At 37.7% G+C, this 17,149-nt stretch overlaps 2 protein-coding genes across 3 annotated transcripts in view; one reads left to right on the forward strand and one right to left on the reverse strand.

The window, feature by feature from the left end:
• The first annotated feature begins 1,028 nt into the window (after positions 1–1,028).
• Positions 1,029–13,181, forward strand: LOC308102448 (uncharacterized protein). Its single transcript, XM_080452171.1, has 10 exons — positions 1,029–1,263; positions 3,649–3,797; positions 4,073–4,217; positions 4,818–4,917; positions 5,513–5,709; positions 6,772–6,902; positions 7,057–7,183; positions 7,969–8,068; positions 8,168–8,243; positions 10,936–13,181. Exons 1-10 carry the CDS (start codon positions 1,170–1,172, stop codon positions 11,035–11,037), a joined length of 1,221 nt encoding a protein of 406 aa, XP_080308297.1. The 5' UTR covers positions 1,029–1,169; the 3' UTR covers positions 11,038–13,181.
• A 3,313-nt stretch (positions 13,182–16,494) lies between these two features.
• The window catches only part of kirrel1a (kirre like nephrin family adhesion molecule 1a), a 57,727-nt gene continuing 57,072 nt past the window's right edge, over positions 16,495–17,149 (reverse strand). For both annotated transcript variants that reach the window (XM_080451130.1, XM_080451129.1), the window contains exon 15: positions 16,495–17,149. This exon is cut by the window's right edge and continues 2,696 nt beyond it. The gene's annotated coding sequence lies outside the window, so the exon portion shown is untranslated.

The following is a 17,149-nucleotide window of genomic DNA, read 5'->3' on the forward strand; positions in this document are numbered from 1 at the left end:
AAAAAAAAAAAGTCCAAGCCTATAACCAGAACCCCCCCCAACTATTTACTGTAGGCCTACATATTTTTCTTTTTGATTACTACTCGTTTATATGATGTTTTTGAACAGTATTGTATATTTGTCTGTCATTAAATGTTTCGATGAATTGAATAGACAGGACCCCAATGGAAACAAGTGCTAGTGTCTTGCCTTTTAATCCTTTTAGCTTGTATTAATTAAACTGTACTTTTTTTTGCAAACTGTTAAAAGTATTCAATCAATCAATCAATCAATCAATGTACTGAAGGTGCTGAGGGGATTCATCATGTATGTCAAATTCAAACAAATAGATAAGGAAGTAACTCAGTGGCTTTTTAGGTTGGAATTTAGCAGGGGTTAATTTTCACTTAAGTAAAAGTATCAATACTGCAATATAGAAATACTCTGCTACAAGTAAAAGTCCGGAATTCAAAATGTAATTGAGTAAAAGTACAAAAGTATTGGTATCAAAATGTACTTGAAGTACCAAAAGTAAAAGTGTTATGCAGAAGGTCACATTTTACAAGTTTTCTAGAGTATATAAAATGTACAAAAATCCTTTGAAAATAGCAGATCTACAAGCACAAAACAGGTCGCGATGCAACACGTTGTGAGCTTGTAGATCTGCTATTTTCAAATAGCCAAAGTTTAAAGGCTGAAGTTGTGTGTATGTTTTGTAAGCTAAATCTACAAAGTAACTAGTAACTAAAGTGGTCAAATAATAGCAATGGAGTAAAAGTACAATATTTGCCTCTGAGATGTAGTGGAGTAGAAGTAAAAGTATTGGAAATTGGAAATACTCAAGTAAAGTACAAATACCTCAAAATTGTACTTAAGTACAGTAGCCTACTTGAGTACATAAGTTACTTTCCACCACTGGAATTTAGCAGGTTCCCATTGTTGACAGTGTGTTCTCTTCTGTCTGGACGTGCACGTTTCCTGACAGGGACTCTAAAGGATAGAGGAATGAATAGAACAGTTAAATGGCACGACAACAGAAGAGGGAAATAGATAGATTAAAACTCCTCCCAACGGCTGGGGTTGCCAACGTTTGCCTTCTTCTTCCTACTGAGACATGATGTGGAATAATATTGCTTTAGTTTCTTTTTTGCAAAAGTAGGGAGATATATATTTACACCAATGCCTTCCTAATGGAGAACTCCATGTGGACAGACAGTACATTTAAAAGTGTGGAATTGTTCGTCCAGTTTTGCCTTGTTGTTTCCTTTGTGAAATCACACACAGGTAAGGAAATCATATATTTGTTTGTTTGTTTGATCTTGTTCATTCGTTGTCTCGTCGTGTTTGACTTTCGGTTTAGCCCGTTTTATTGGAACCTCTCCCTACTCCCTCCGATGTATAGCTCCGACTCCGAGATGAGGTCCCGCTGCGTAGGGTGCAGGCAGAGTGCGACACCGGCGAACGGGGACCAATATTTTGTTGCTTTTTACCCTTTTCCGCACATCGTATCCAAAAAGTAAAGGTATTCCCCCTGCGCTTTGATGTTAGACATTTTAGCGGTAAAAAAAAATCTAAGCGACGGGTTGAAACAAGCGTTTAAATTTCTTTTTTAGTCAGCTTGTGGCCAGTCAACCTGCATACGCATTCGCTGTACTAATCCCGTTAAGGATTGGGAAACATGGCCACAAGCTGACTAAATAAGCGATTTAAACGCTTGTTTTAACCCGTCACTTAAATTTTCTTGACCGCTAAAATGTCAAACATCTGAGAGCAGGATAGACGACCTTTATTTTTTGGATACGATGTGCGGAAAAGGGTAAGAATCAACAATATTCGCCACCGTTCGCCAGTGTCGCACTCTGCCGGCACCCTACGCAGCGGAACCTCATCTCGGTGCTAGAGACGTTCGTTCAGTGGTGGAAAAAGTGCTCAAATTTTTTACAATAAGTAAAAGTATCAATACTGCAATGCAGAAATACCCTGTTACAAGTGAAAATCCGTTATTCAAAATGTACTTGAGTAAAAGTACAAAAGTATTGGCATCTAAATATACTTAGATAGTACCAAAAGTAAAAGTACTCATTATGCACAAGGTCCCATTTCACAAGTTTTCAAAATGTATATTTTTGTTGTTGTTGAAAATAGCAGATCTACAAGCTCGCGTTGTGAGCTTGTAGATCTGCTATTTTCAAATAGCTGAAATACATACAATGTATGTTTAGTAATACAAATCTAAATCTAAAAATTAACTAAAGTTTTCAAATAATTGTAGTGGATTAAAAAGTTCAATATTTTCCCGAGAGATATAGAGGAGTAGAAGTAAAAGTATTGTTAACTGGAATTACGCCTCTAAAGTAAAGATACCTCAACATTGTACTTAAGTACAGTACTTGAGTAAATGTACTCAGTTACTTTACACCACTGGTTGTGCACTGTCAGTCTGTTATAAACCTTAACAAAACTATTACTTTTAACTAATATTATAATAAACCCACCAAGTGTGTGTGTGTGTGTGTGTGTGTGTGTGTGTGTGTGTGTGTGTGTGTGTGTGTGTGGGGGAGAGATGTATAGATACATAGCCTCTATGTATCTATACATACATTATATACTGTGTGTGTGTGTGTGTGTGCATGCATGCATGCGTGCGTGTGTGTGTGTGTGTGTGTGTGTGTGTGTGTGTGTGTGTGTGTGTGTGTGTGTGTGTGTGTGTGCGTGTGTGTGTTATTTCCTGCACAATTCCTGCACTTGAAATCAAGAGTAGGCTAACCTTATGTACAATATGGAACATTCACTTGAAACCAGTGGAATGTTCATTGTGTGAAGAATGAACTCTGTTCTCAGGAAGGAAGTTAATGGTGTCATTACATGTCAGGGTTAATAATGTAGTTAATTAACAGGACTTTACAACACAAACATGTTTATTTAAGGTATAACACTGTTACACATATTAGTCTAGTGGGATTTCTGAAAAAAATTCTTCTATATGAGGCTAGAGAGGCATTTGGGGGTAAAAGTTGGGACCTATAGGACGACATGTTGCTTATGCTGCTGTGATATGAAAATAGCAAAAGACAATTAATGTTAACATGTATATTATTATTATCTCAATAGAACACAGACACAGCTTCTGGCCTGTAAAATGATTATGTTTTCGAATGTAGATCATTTTCAGTTCTTATGGAATTTTGCCCTGTGCCAAACTACATACTTTAATTGGCCACTTTATGATTGTTTTCATTATTATTATTATTATTTTACAATTCCTGATTACTTCTACAGTGTGTCTTCATTGTAATAGTTATTTATCAACTTCACTAACACACACAAGTCAATGCTTACTTTTAAACTTGATGAGTTTGCCAAGATGACTTCAGAACACTAGTTGAACTGGAGCTTGTAGTAAACAGACTGGACTCAGACTGCTCTGTTTTCCCTTTTCTTTTCTTTTCTTTTCTTTTGTCTTTTGTCTTTTTTAACCATCTGTGCCTGCTGTACGTGTTTTTCCATCTTCCATGTTTCTTCCATTGCGAGAATCATACAGGCTACGTGTGGCTGAAAAGTGTCTGATTGGAAGTCTCTCTCTCTCTCTCTCTCTCTCTCTCTCTCTCTCTCTCTCTCTCTCTCTCTCTCTCTCTCTCTCTCTCTCTCTCTCTCATTACCCCACTTTAGACCTGCGACCACGAAATGTGTCCATTGTCTTTGTGAATGACTTCTGTCTAAAGGCATCATGGGCCCCACCAGAGGGCATCGATGGCATCAAAGGTTGTGAAGATGAAGAGAGAAGACAGTATGAATACTGTACCATACCATGCCCTGAGGTTATTTACATTTCTACACTTACAACTTATAGCTAATATTAGAGCTTATATATGTACTTCTTTCCATTTAGTACCTTACTTCTTGCCACAGCAACATTTATTTTACATACATGTAGGCTCTGATCATGTGATGAATTCTCGACTCTTGAATAACTTCTGGTATATATTCTTTTGAGGAGTCAATTTATTTCAAGTGGCACTAAGATAGAACAAAAGGTGCTATTAGGATTTATAATACTAACAATGAAAGTGTATTATTTTGTCTTTTTTCTCAGTACCACAAAACCAAAGTTGCTAAGACATCTTCTAATCCTATTAACCCGATGATAAAGGGAGGAACATTGCAATTCTCTCTTCAGACCATATGTAACAGAACATCTAAGGGTGAACCTGTGGTTTATAACATCACCACCAACCCAGGTAAATCATTTTACCTGACATAACCCTCTAAAGTTCTATGATTCTTCTCCATAACTTTTGAAATGTCCGGGATTGATTTGGTTTTATTTGAAAAGGTGCTGATTGATTGATTGATTGAATACTTACTTAACAAGTTTGAGAACAGTACAGCAGTACAGTTAAAAATAAAAAGCTATTGGCCTGGTTCGCTGGCGTAGCTGTCCAGGCACCTAGACTCCAAAGTAGCCTGACAGAGCGTCGTGGGTTCGAGTCCCAATCCCGACGGCCTTTGCTGCATGTCACTCCCCATCTCTCTCCCCATTTCCTGTCAGACTACTATCCTATCAATAAAAGGCATAAAAAACAATCCAAACAATCTAAAAATAGAAAGCTTTTCTAAAAGGATAACAAAAAAATCCCAGAGGGTTCTTGTTTCCATTGTGGTCCAATGTACTCGTTGCTCTGTAACCTTTAGGACAATACAGTACAAATCATGTGATTCAGTACTGTGTGTGTGTGTGTGTGTGTGTGTGTGTGTGTGTGGTGTGTGGTGTGTGGTGTGTGTGTGGTGTGTGTGTGTGTGTGTGCGTGTGTGTGTGTGTGTGTGTGTGCTCTTTTCAGAGCTTGTGCACGATTTCCAGTGCGCTCTCCACTCCTCCACAGACGCTAACTGTTCCTGGACACCATCCAGTCATGTTCCTGATCTCCGGTTGTTTTACTGGTAATAAACCGCTGAGCTTTTCCTGTTTATCCTTCTCAGAGAGACTGAGCTGGGGGAGTTTAGGACACAATTGTTGCATTGAATACATTTCCTAAATACTGTAAATGCCTTAGTTTAAAGGTTAAGTAAGTGATAACCTTTGGTTGCAACAATACGTTTTTTTTAGTCACCACTTCCAATTTCACTTGTTTAGCTTGTCAGAGTTCTCTCTCCTGATTGGATAAAATTAGTATCCCGACCTGAAAACACATTTTCTGTTTACTAAAGGGCTGGAGAGACAGGGAGAACCCTATTACTGAACAACCACTCTATAGCAATGAAGAATATACAGCTATATAACACTTAATTTAACGAAAGAAAATAACTTACTGCACCTTTCAAGTCAACGTCAAATTCCTCTATACTCTGAGATTGCAGTCAATTGCAGTTTGTTTGCAGTGACAGCAAATAAGCAGACACTGTGTTTTGTTTCAGTGCAGCAGTGGCTAGAGTTGTCGCTTATGTAACTAATGGTGCACAGGATTGGAAAAAAGTTGTGTTCAAGTTATTGTTGTTAGAGTTTTTGTTAAATGAATGTCTCTCTTGCTTTTCTCAGGATAGGATCCACGGGCCCCACCTGTGGCCCATTGAGTTTAAAGGAGTGCGTGATCTTCCCTCACCCAGACAATGTTAAGAGAGTTTGTCACATTTCAGAAGACGGTCTCATCGACGAAGTAGTTTACTTCCTCTTCAATGGAACACTGGACAATATGTTTGTGAGGAACACCTTCCACTGGGAGATGAATGAAAAAGGTATGCGCGTATGAACATTGGTTTATAGTTGGGTACTGTAGGTGAGTATTGTACTGTAAGTACAATACTCAGTAATACTCAGTAAATACAATCGTATTGCAGTATACTGCAATTAGGCTGGCCGGTAGGTTGTAAAGTAGTCAGGTACTGGGTTAGTTTATTTATTGACTATATACAGTAACAATACAGTGTTAACTTGTGTTCGTGTGGTGTGGTACATGGTATGTTGCAATGTGCCATGCTTCCTCTTTTTTGAAGAATGTCCTGTTCTTCTCTGCCCACAGAAGTACTGTTTCCTGTTTCATTAACCTTGGGGTGTCTGTATTGGTGTGTGTGTGTGTGTGTGTGTGTGTGTGTGTGTGTGTGTGTGTGTGTGTGTGTGTGTGTGCGTGTGCGTGTGTGTGTGAGAGGCGTTACAAAATAATGATAACTCTTGTAACTGAACCTGTTAAAATAGTGAAAATACTGTAGCTTATCTACAAGCTCTCAACGTATCACGATGTGACACTTTATTTTCACTATTCTAAGCTTTCACTATACTAAGCTTTTTGAATCACGCCCCTGCCCTGACTACCCCATATTGGCATATATTTTATATTATAAAAACTCAACTAAACCTAATTTAAAAAAGCAAATCCATTTTTAAATGAATTAAAACGAAACTGAAATTGAGGAAATTAAGTCCAAACGAAATAAAAACGAATGAAAAATGAAAAACTATAATAACCTTGGTCTTTATGTGTATGTGCTCAGGTGCAAAATATACAATACCTCTTTTTCTTGTGCAAAATATTTATATGTTTAACTTTACATTTATTTTACCTCTTTATTTGTGATTTTTTTTTGAACTATTTTCTTTTTCTTTTGCAGGTGTGTACCTTTTTTCAAGACAATGTTTAAGCGGACTTATTTTTCATGGAATATTGTGCTGCATTGGCTAGTAGCTATAACTGTTAATTGGTGCAACTCTGAGAAGACTAGATCACTATCTGGTAGCACATGGGGTCAAAATAAACAAGAAATAATTATATTGTTGTACCATTTGTCTCTCTCACCGTACAGTTAGACCCCCTGCTCTTAAGTGGACACTTGTTAGAGATGGAGACTACCTCAGAATCAGCTGGACTCCACCTGACATACTCACAGACGATTTGGAATATCTTATCAACTACACTGAGTGCAATATAACAAAGGTGACACCAACCCTGCCATTACCTGACATGACACAAGGACATTTGCATGCCTTTTGATTCTTTTAACATAATCATTTGGCTCATGAATTTCACTGTGTGCTTGCTGATGAAGATGTGTGTCATGTGTTACATGTGTATTGTTATGTCCTCACAGAACAAAAGTATAAAAGCCGGAGAAACGTCATGGTCCATGCCCTATACACCTCGCTGTCAGTACAGAATTAAGCTGAAAGCCACCGGATCAAATGGAGAGACACCATGGAGTGACGAGAAAGTCCATGGTAGAGCATGTATTCTCTCTCCTCCTTCTCGCTTGTCTTTTTTAATTATTCATGTATTTATTGACTTACTTATTTGACAATTTTAACCACTTAAAAAAAGTGTTGCTCTGCAAGCTCACAACATGTCGCATCGCGATGCATGTATGATGACGACATAACGGCGGGTTTAAATGTCCTTACTGAACATGTTAAAGGACCATAGGGGGTCTGGCATATTTGTCCCATGATGACTAAAGACTCACGTTACACTTGACGTGCTGGTCAATGCCCAAAGCATTTACTTTCAAGGAAGCCATTGGATTCCATTCATTTCAGTACTATGACAGCTAAAAGCCACCCTATTCTATAAAATGTAATTGCCAGTGTGAGTTAGGGCTGGTAACCTTCCTCAGAAATGATATTCGAATATTGGTCTTAAAAATTGGGAGATATTGGAATATATTTGAATATTGTTATTATTATTCTATTTTTTTAAATTATTTATTTGACAGGGACAATACAAAAAACAATGTATCAAGTGCTCGGATCCAATAAAACATACATTTTGTTTGTTTTTATAACTTTATACATGTTTTTAAAAAAGTTTTTAATTCTAATATTAATTTTCATATTCGAATATACATATTTTCCCCATATTCGAGGAATATTCGAAATTCTAATATTAATTTACCAGCCCTATACTGTTTAGCAACTACACAACTACACTTCATGTTTTACTTGACAGAAAGAAATATTAGATTGAAGCTTGCCACATATTGCTTGATGGACTGTCTTTCTCTGTGCAGGTGACAACGTGTCTCCTCATGCGGCAATGATTATTGCTGCCGTAATCACCCTACTGTTGGTTACCACCATTTTATTCCTGGCATTTTGTGCAGTCAGCAAGTAAGCAACCATCTTTTAATAATGAGCCTCTTCCAGCTTGTTTCACATGCATTTTGAAATGTCACTTGTTATCTATGGTGACTCATGGTTTGTGTCCAGGTACAAGGAACAGATCTTCCCCAGAATACCAGTGCCTAAAGACTTCCTTAAAGATATGCTTGAGAACAACAACAAGGTAATGCTCTGTGTTGGTCCTGCATCCAATACACTGAACGTCCTGGTTCCTTGGATGATCGTAATATCAGTGGTGGAAAGTAAATAAGTACATGTACTCAAGTACTGTACAATGTTGAGGTATTTTTTACTTTACTATATACATGTTGGCCATTTGAAAATAGCCGATCTATAAGATCTGCTACTTTTGGGGCATTCTGCATAATGAGTACTTTCTACTTTTGGTACTTGAAGTACATTTTGATACCAATACTTTTGTACTTTTACTCAAGTAAATTTAGAATTCCAGACTTTTACTTGTAACAGAGTCTTTCTACATTGCAGTATTGATACTTTTCCTTAAGTAAAAAAAGTGAGTACTTTTTCCACCACTGCGTAATATCATGTATTGCGTCATGTGTTATGAACTAGATCGTTGCTGTCCTAGCTACTCTCAGTGTAAGAGACAGTGCACTCCTTTTATATCTCGTCCTCTGGCAAGGTCACTCATGTCCCAACCACTGTTCACGTTAAAGGGCAAGACCACTTTGGTAGAGGTTTGGGTTGCCATGATGTAACTCCAAAGGTGGACAAGAAATAATAAATAATTGCTCCATTGATTAGAAATTGATAATTCAAAATATTCTCCTCGTTGACTTACATTGTACGCTGAAACAGCTCTCAAAGTCACTCTTTTAGCACATAAACGAACACAAACCAAGTTGATTCGGGCAATATAGAACATCGCCAAACCCAGTGCTGTTTTTTTTATTTATAAAAATGTCAACTTCCTGTTAATTGTGACATTTTTATTAAGAAGAAATGGTAACTACACAACCCAAACCTCTACCAAAGTGGTCTTGCCCTTTAAGGGTTGTGGTGCTTTTTAGCAATTTTTTATGATACTGTACATAATGTTAAAAATACCTGTAACAGAAGTAATGGTACTGCCCTAGGGCAGGGCCGAAAAACCTGTCTATAATGTGCATAGCTAGTGTGACATCACTTTTCAAATATTAAACTAGTAGCAGCTCTTGTACCTGATGGCCCATAGTGGGTAATATAATTTAAAACTGAATTTAGCTGCTTTCTTTACTTAGACTCTGTCCTCTATCGCACTTTAAAAAAAAAAAAATTGGGGCCTTTTTATTGAGAGGATATTAGTTTGACAGGAAATGGGGAGAGAGATGGGGAGTGACGCGTGATTTGGGAACGTACGGGATGTACGGTTGCCGGGATGTACGGTTGCCAAACCCCGCCCCCGCCTGTCTCCACTGGCTGAATCACGAATGCTTGAAAGGTATAGGTACAAAGGTACATGTATGTTATGCCACGCAGTTAGTGACAGGACACTGTTACTAAAAAAATGTAAAAGACAGCTTTTGCGCAGTAGAGGCTTTCTCACATGCCCTATTTTCCTGTACAGTTTGTGGTATGTACCGGGACTGGGACTGGGACTAGGCATTTGGTGATGAGAATTATCAATATACCATCCATGATCCATACATCTGCAGGCTGGCAGACGGCTGTTACTTAATCTATTGAATCTATAAAGAAAAGGAACGGATGGTTTTCTGCTGAGGAAACAGCAATTAAAGCGACCAATTCCAGAATAATCATTATCTCAATATATTCTATATATCATGTATATTCTATATCATTATCACAGGGATGCGGGGGTTAACAGAACTGCTCTTGCAGTCTAAAATCTCCTAATTCCACTCGGGGGGGGGGGGGGGGGGGGGGGGGGCGGTGTTTGCCAACCGGTCCCGTACGTTCCCAAATCACGCGGGAGTGACATGCAGCAAAGGCCGTCGGGACCGGGACTCGCTGACTGCTGTCAGGCTACTTTGGCTACTTAGGCTACCTCTATCGCACCTTAAAGGAGAATTTTGGACTAAAGTTTTCTTACCTTTTCTATGACGTTATGATATCTTAGGATGAATGGTACAGTAGAAAAATTTCATAACTCCACCCCTGAGCCGCCACAGCTTAAAAGGTGCGCGGATAGGCCTTAGGTTAGATCACATATTTTAATAGCTTTTTTTTTTTTTTTTTTTTTTTTAGATCTGACGTTCATAGTGACAGAACACTGTCCCAAAAAAAAAAAAAAAGAAAAAAAAAACAGAAGTCTCGCTAGACAAGATTGAAATCTCGAGATTTCAATCTCGTCTAGCGAGACTTCTGTTTTTTTTTTTTGGGTTGCATAGTGTTCTGTCACTATGAACGTCAGATCTCACCAAAAAAAATTAATAAAAAAGCTATTAAAATATGTGATCTAACCTAAGGCCTATCCGCGCACCTTTTAAGCTGTGGCGGCTCAGGGGTGGAGTTATGAAAATGTTCTACTGTACCATTCATCCTAAGATATCATAACGTCATAGAAAAGGTAAGAAAACTTTAGTCCAAAATTCTCCTTTAATGTCACCTATCATGTACATACCTGCTGCTATGTGGACCTGTTGAAGTGTTACCACCTTTATGTTTAGCCTTATGCACCTTATGTCTAACCTCATGTACATACTGTACCTACTGGTTTATACTATGTGTATATATGTGGTTATCTTAGATTTTGGCCTCTACTTGACATGTTTGTCTTCTTTTCTTTCTATTTCTGATAACAATGAAAACGATGGAGCTGCTTGCACAAAAACGAATTTCACCCAGCCTGTGATGTGACAATAAAGTTGATTCTGATTCTATATCTCTTTCAGTGTCCTGCCGAGAAGCTTTACGTCCCTGTAGAGGAAACAGAAGACACTAGGATTTGTCTGATGTTGGAACCTCAGGTCACCAAGCTAGATGCAATACCCTGAAGCCCTGTGAGTGCGGACTCACAAACCCTGTGAAGGTTCACTGTGTGTGAACCACCTCATGTACACTAGATTCAAACAACTTTCTGAAGTGGAGATGTTCTTGAATGGCTCGCTGCTCATGAATCAAGCATTCATTTCTTTTCTTTGGTTAATAATGGTGGATTACACCATTGTTACTTAGTACCTGAAGGACATTTCCGTGAGTGCTGGCAATACCTGTTGATGAATCAATCAACCCACTGTAGCGCACTCGGAGTGCTACAGTGACATAAACAATCGGCTGGCGAGGATTTTTATACTGTTTTGTGGCTGTTTCTCATGCATTGTTCTCAGTTCTCAGCAGTGGCTTGGTATATTGATCTGAAATTGATTGAAGCTGATTTTGAACTTTTTCCCAAATTCAAGCTGTTTATTAGGATGTGATCTGTAGTTCCCAAGTATTAAGTCTGAACATAGTTTGCACACATCCCTGGGCATGTACTACTTACAATAGATATTACATCAAAAGAGTTAAGGAAATATTGTTCATAATAGTACATCAAAAGATGGGTGTAGTGTGTGTGAATGTATGCCTAGAATTGATGTATACATGCATATGTTGTGGAGCGAGTATGTACTGTGTAGTGCTGCTATGCTTAATTTAGATTTGTTGTCACGTGTGCTTGTATATCTGCTATTTTCAGCGGCACTACAAAGTATAATAACATCTATTTCACAACCTTCATTTCACTTTAAATCACAGAGGTTAGGTTACCCTAATGTCCAGCAATGTCGAAACAATCAGGTTTTTTTTACACTTTTAATGATAGTATAACAATAATACTTTAACACTGTGTTAAGTGGTCTGATTTCAGTGTTAAGTGGTTAAGTGGTCAGATGTCAGTGTTAAGAAGGGATTGGGAATGGCTGATTTAGGGACATTAGCTGCCTGATACTATTATGCTGCACCTTGTATGGGATCTGTGTCTTTGTCTTCACGTCTATACACATTACAGTAATTTGCCAGTAGCACTGATGATAGTCCAGGACTGAAATGTTTGCTGCTTTTTAAATCCACTTGAACACTGTTTGACTCTGATGTCTTTATATTAAAGACATGTAGGTTGTTTTTTTAGGCTATCTATCTTTGGGTTATCTAATGCCGATCTATCCTAAACCAGAGATTAGATTATTATTTTTGTTTTAAACATTTTCTCTAAGATTTTAAGGTCGATGAGATTTTTGACAGATGTAAAATTCCAGATACAGTATGTTGCTAGCATTTGTACACTCGCAGTTAACACTGAGAATTTGACAGTGTTGATTGTGGTCCCAATATACACATCTACACAACAAAAATCTATCTTGTTATTTTTTTTATTATTTTTGTATTCTTTATATTTCGACTTTAAAACTATGTAAACCTTTAGTTCAAGTTGGGTTTAGAGTCCCCCAGAGGTCTATACTTGGTCTGCTCCTTTTTCCCCTCTACACCAAAACTCTTTCGTCAAAAGTAGCCAATTTACAAGCTCATACTCATACAGTACATATACCTCACTGTGAGCTTGTGGATCTGCTATTTTTGGTGAATGTTTGCGATGGTTAAATGCCCTTTTATGCCTTATGTGACATGAAACCCTGTCCCTGACTACTTTTAAATCGAGGCTAAAAATGTTTGTTCGCCACTGATGCAAACAAACATGTCAAGGCCAGGGGACACACATGGTCCTTGTCATCGCCCTTGTGGGAGACAAATATGTTTGGAGCATATGTTTAACCCATTAAGACCTGGAACGCATCTGTGTCACTTTTTGATCTGAGTTAAAAAGCATTATTTTACACTTTGGCTATTCAAGAATAGCAGATATACAAGCTCATAGCGCGGCACCGAGTGCTGCGCTACGAGCTTGTAGATCTGCTATTTTTTTTAAATCGTGAAAAGGTGTGTAAATCTTTGAATATATATATTTTTGTAACTACATTTGTAACTCAATTCTTTGCTTCTGGGGGTCCTTGGAACTAAATATTTTGAGATGGGGTCCGCGGCCAAATACATATAATTTTGGGGGTGATCATTTATTCCTTCTATTTTTTATTTCTCTGTAAATATTTGTATAAACACAAACACACTTTGAATTGTATTTGTGTATGAAATGTGCTCTACAAATAAACATGAATGACAGTAAGTGGGATGATGCCTCATAGAAGTTCAAGCGTGGGGGGATGTCACTGGGTCCAGTCAGACCCCTCAGCACAGCGTGCAGTGGTGTAAAGTAACTAAGTACATTTACTCAAGTAGGCCAACTGTACAATTTTGAGGTATGTTTTACTTACTGGAGTATTTCCAGTTTTCAGTACTTTTACTTCTACTCCTCTACTATCTATCTCAGAGGCAAATATTAATATTGTACATTTACTCAACTACAATTTTTCAAAAACTTTATATAAATCATTATATTATAAAACAATACAATAATACATGAACCACTTTAGCCCTATTTTGTATCTAGGCTATTTGAAAATAGCCGATTTACAAGCTCGCAACGCTTCGCCATGTGACACGCGTTGTGAGCTTGTAAATTGGCTTTTTTCAAACATTTTAGTACTTTTACTTTTGTTACTTTAAAGGGGTAGTTCACCCCCCAAATAACTTTTTTTCTATTGATTACTCACCCCATGGAGCCTTGAATTCATGGATATTTATTTGTTTTTGTCGCATTCCTTCCTTTATTATTTGATTATAATAAATTTAGCCCCATTGATTCCGGTAGGAGACACAAATGCATTTGTGTCTCCTACCGGAATCAATGGGGACACATTTATTATAATCAAATTATTGGCTTAGGAATGTGACAAAAACAAAAAAATATCTATGAATTCAAGGCTCCAGATGGTCAGTAATCAATAGAAAAAAAGTTCTTTTGGGGGTGAACTACCCCTTTAAGTATATTTTAATGCCAATATTTTTGTACTTTTACTCAAGTAACATTTTGAACACAGGCCTTTTACTTGTATTTTTTATAATGTGGTATTGCTACTTTTACTTAAAGTAAAATATCTGAGTAGGCTACTTCTTCCACCACTGACAGTGTGGCTGGACAGGGACAACAACAAAGATGTGTTTCGGTGACATCACTTGTCAAATATTAAACTCCAGATGCTTGTGGATGGGTGGAGAGCAGAAGATCTGGAACACAGAATTCAGGGAAACACAAAACAAGAGACCACACCTTCAGTATATTCTTGGCAGAGAGTCATTTATATTGTGGCAATTAGGCTAATGATGACACATCAGGTTTTAGTTGAATTGGGCTACTTCACAGGATTTCACTTAGTTTTCCTAAGAGGCTATGGTTAAGCTTCATTAAATGCCAATTTGATTACTTTCAGTTATTTATCTACTGTTTCCCATTGAGGAATTTAAGAAGATCACGTTTGTCTTTGTAGTCTTTGATCTAATGTGGTGACATCAGTGTGTTGTATGGCAGTGTATACGTACTGAAGGTCTGCACCGCCTTCTGCTGGCCAAACTAGCTAATTACATCCAGCAATTGAGGTGGAGTTGAGTTTCTAAATAATAATTCATATTCCTAACAGTCAGTTCCTAACAGTCAGTCACTGTTTGTTTGTGAACATGTTTTAGTCTACTTATGACCGACATGGCTTTGAGCTTGTCATGCATAAAAACTGGTCAAACATTGGCCAAATGTTTTAATATTATAAAAAAGATGCAAACATTGTGAAAATAGCCTATCTACAAGCTCACTGTGAGCTTGTAGATCTACTATTTTCACAATATTTATCTGTGGAACCGAGTAAAAAAAATGTAATGTCTAAAAAAAAAAAATGCAGATGGGTTCCCATATTTAACTAAATATAATGCCTAAACTCCTACATTCTAAGTGCTTGTCAGGGTGGGGGATCCCCAGTTCTATGATCATTTTGGCGAGTCCCTAGTTAAAATATGATAATTTTGGGAATTTTGGGAATCTCGCGAACCACTGGACATACCAGCACCAAATTACTTGAGCACGCTGCTAGGAGGCCAAGGAAATAACAACTTAAATGTTATACTTGAAGTAAGTGGAGATCAGATTGGGTGGAAAAGGTGTCAAGATATGGAGAATGGCTGACCTCATCGTACTGACATTATAGTGCTGACCTCATAGTACTGACATTATAGTGCTGACCTCATAGTACTGACGTCATAGATGACTGATGTCATCTAAATGGATGATATGCATCTTATTTGGCCACATGAAGTCTGAGATCCACATGGAAGCCACACCATTATCAGACCTTGTCAGGATCTCGGTCCTTGTACCATATTTTGTGTAGTTATGTTCCTAGTGTTTCCTGTCTGCCCTAGTGTTTTCTACCTGCCTTGTCTCACCTCCCTGTGATTACTTGTTTCTCCACCTGTGTCCTGTTAGTCTCCCAGCCAATCCCTGTATTGATTGTCTTTGAGTTTCACCTGTGTCTAGTTAGTCTATGTCTATTTAAACCTCCCCTCCCTGTCATCTAAATTCCCTTGTCAGGTTATAATCATTGTTACAATGTTTCTGCCTGTCCTGCTGTAACCCTTTTAGGTGTTAATAAATACTTTGCATTTGACCTGCCTGCCTGCATTGTTCTGCTTCTGGGTCCTCACCTGCCTCGCACCGTGACAGACCTGCTGTCTTGTCTTGTTTTATTTCATCTACTGTATATATTTCCTTTTTTTCATCCAAGTACAAGAATGTACCAAGATCACCAAATTCCCCCTATGTGAACATACTGTACGGTCCTGTCCTGACCAGTGGTGTAAAGTAACTAAGTACATGTACTCAAGCACTGTACTTAAGTAAAATTTTGAGGTATTTTTACTTTAGTGGAGTATTTCCAATTTTCAATACTTTTACTTCTACTCACTACATCTCAGAGGCAAATATTGTACTTTTACTCCACTGCAATTATTTGAACACTTTAGTTACTAGATATAAATGCTTATATTATAAAACATAGCCACTTCAGCCCTATTTTATGCACAGGCTGTAAATAGCCGATCTACAAGCTCACAACGCGTCGCATTGTGACACGCTGTGAGCTTGTAGATCTGCTATTTTCAAACATTTTAGTACTTTTACTTTTGGTACTTTAAGTATATTTTGATGCCAATACTTTTGTACTTTTATTCAAGTAACATTTTGAACACAGGCCTTTTACTTACACAGGCCTTTACTACTAACAGAGTATTTTTATATTGTGGTATTGCTACTTTTACTTCAGTAAAATATCTGAGTACTTCTTCCACCACTGCTGTACGGTCCTGACCAATAAACAGATTGGGATTATCTTGATGATCCTCATACTCAGTCTATACTGTATGATTAAACATCAATTTGCTCAGCAGGATTAATCTCTTGTAAAAATGATCTTTGATCACATATTATGTTTCAACCCTTCCCAAAAGACCACAAAGTGCACTCTTTATAAAAAACAGTGCTTTTTATTTATGTAATACTGTGGAAAAATAATTACATACCATTTTTAAAAAATATTGAAGATAATGAAATTAAAAAATGAGAATTTTCGATAACTTTCGTTGTACATCTTTTTGAACAGTTTTCTCTGCTACGAAGAACAGTACAATAAGATAAACATTGGATTTTTCTAAATTCAAAGACACAATAATACAGGTTACAGTCCTACCAGAGGTATAAAAGTATTGTAACAGGATTGTGAGAGAGAAATGATATGGACACACACTTAAAACACACTCGCGCATGGGAGACGCATTTACACACATACTGTATACACAGACATGCATACAATAGTTGCGCGCGCGCACACACACACGCAAGTAGGGCACTGTGTGTGTGCATATGTGTCGCATACACACAGGGTCATTCACACATCTATACAAACACACTGTACAAATCAATGTGCGCGCACAAACATTACACACACTCTCTCTTTCTCTCTCGCTCGCTCTCTCTCTCTCGCACTCAAACACCCACACAGTCATACACCACTATATGTCAATATTGTAGACTAACCTCCATTGAACCTCTGCGTACACACATTCTCTTCTGGCCGCTTGGCAGACTGACGAATGAATGGTGAAATGTATGACATGTTCCCCTATAAGGCC

Source organism: Gymnoscopelus braueri (genome assembly GCF_963280865.1).
Source record: "Gymnoscopelus braueri genome assembly, chromosome: 15".
Lineage (NCBI taxonomy): Eukaryota > Metazoa > Chordata > Actinopteri > Myctophiformes > Myctophidae > Gymnoscopelus > Gymnoscopelus braueri.

Excerpts from the sequence above, each read along its gene's own strand:
- LOC308102448 (XM_080452171.1), top strand. The coding sequence starts at position 1,170 with ATGGAGAACTCCATGTGGACAGACAGTACATTTAAAAGTGTGGAATTG. Across the intron at positions 5,710-6,771 it reads CTGGGAGATGAATGAAAAAG|TTAGACCCCCTGCTCTTAAG; the intron begins GTATGCGCGTAT and ends CTCACCGTACAG. Across the intron at positions 7,184-7,968 it reads GAGTGACGAGAAAGTCCATG|GTGACAACGTGTCTCCTCAT; the intron begins GTAGAGCATGTA and ends TTCTCTGTGCAG.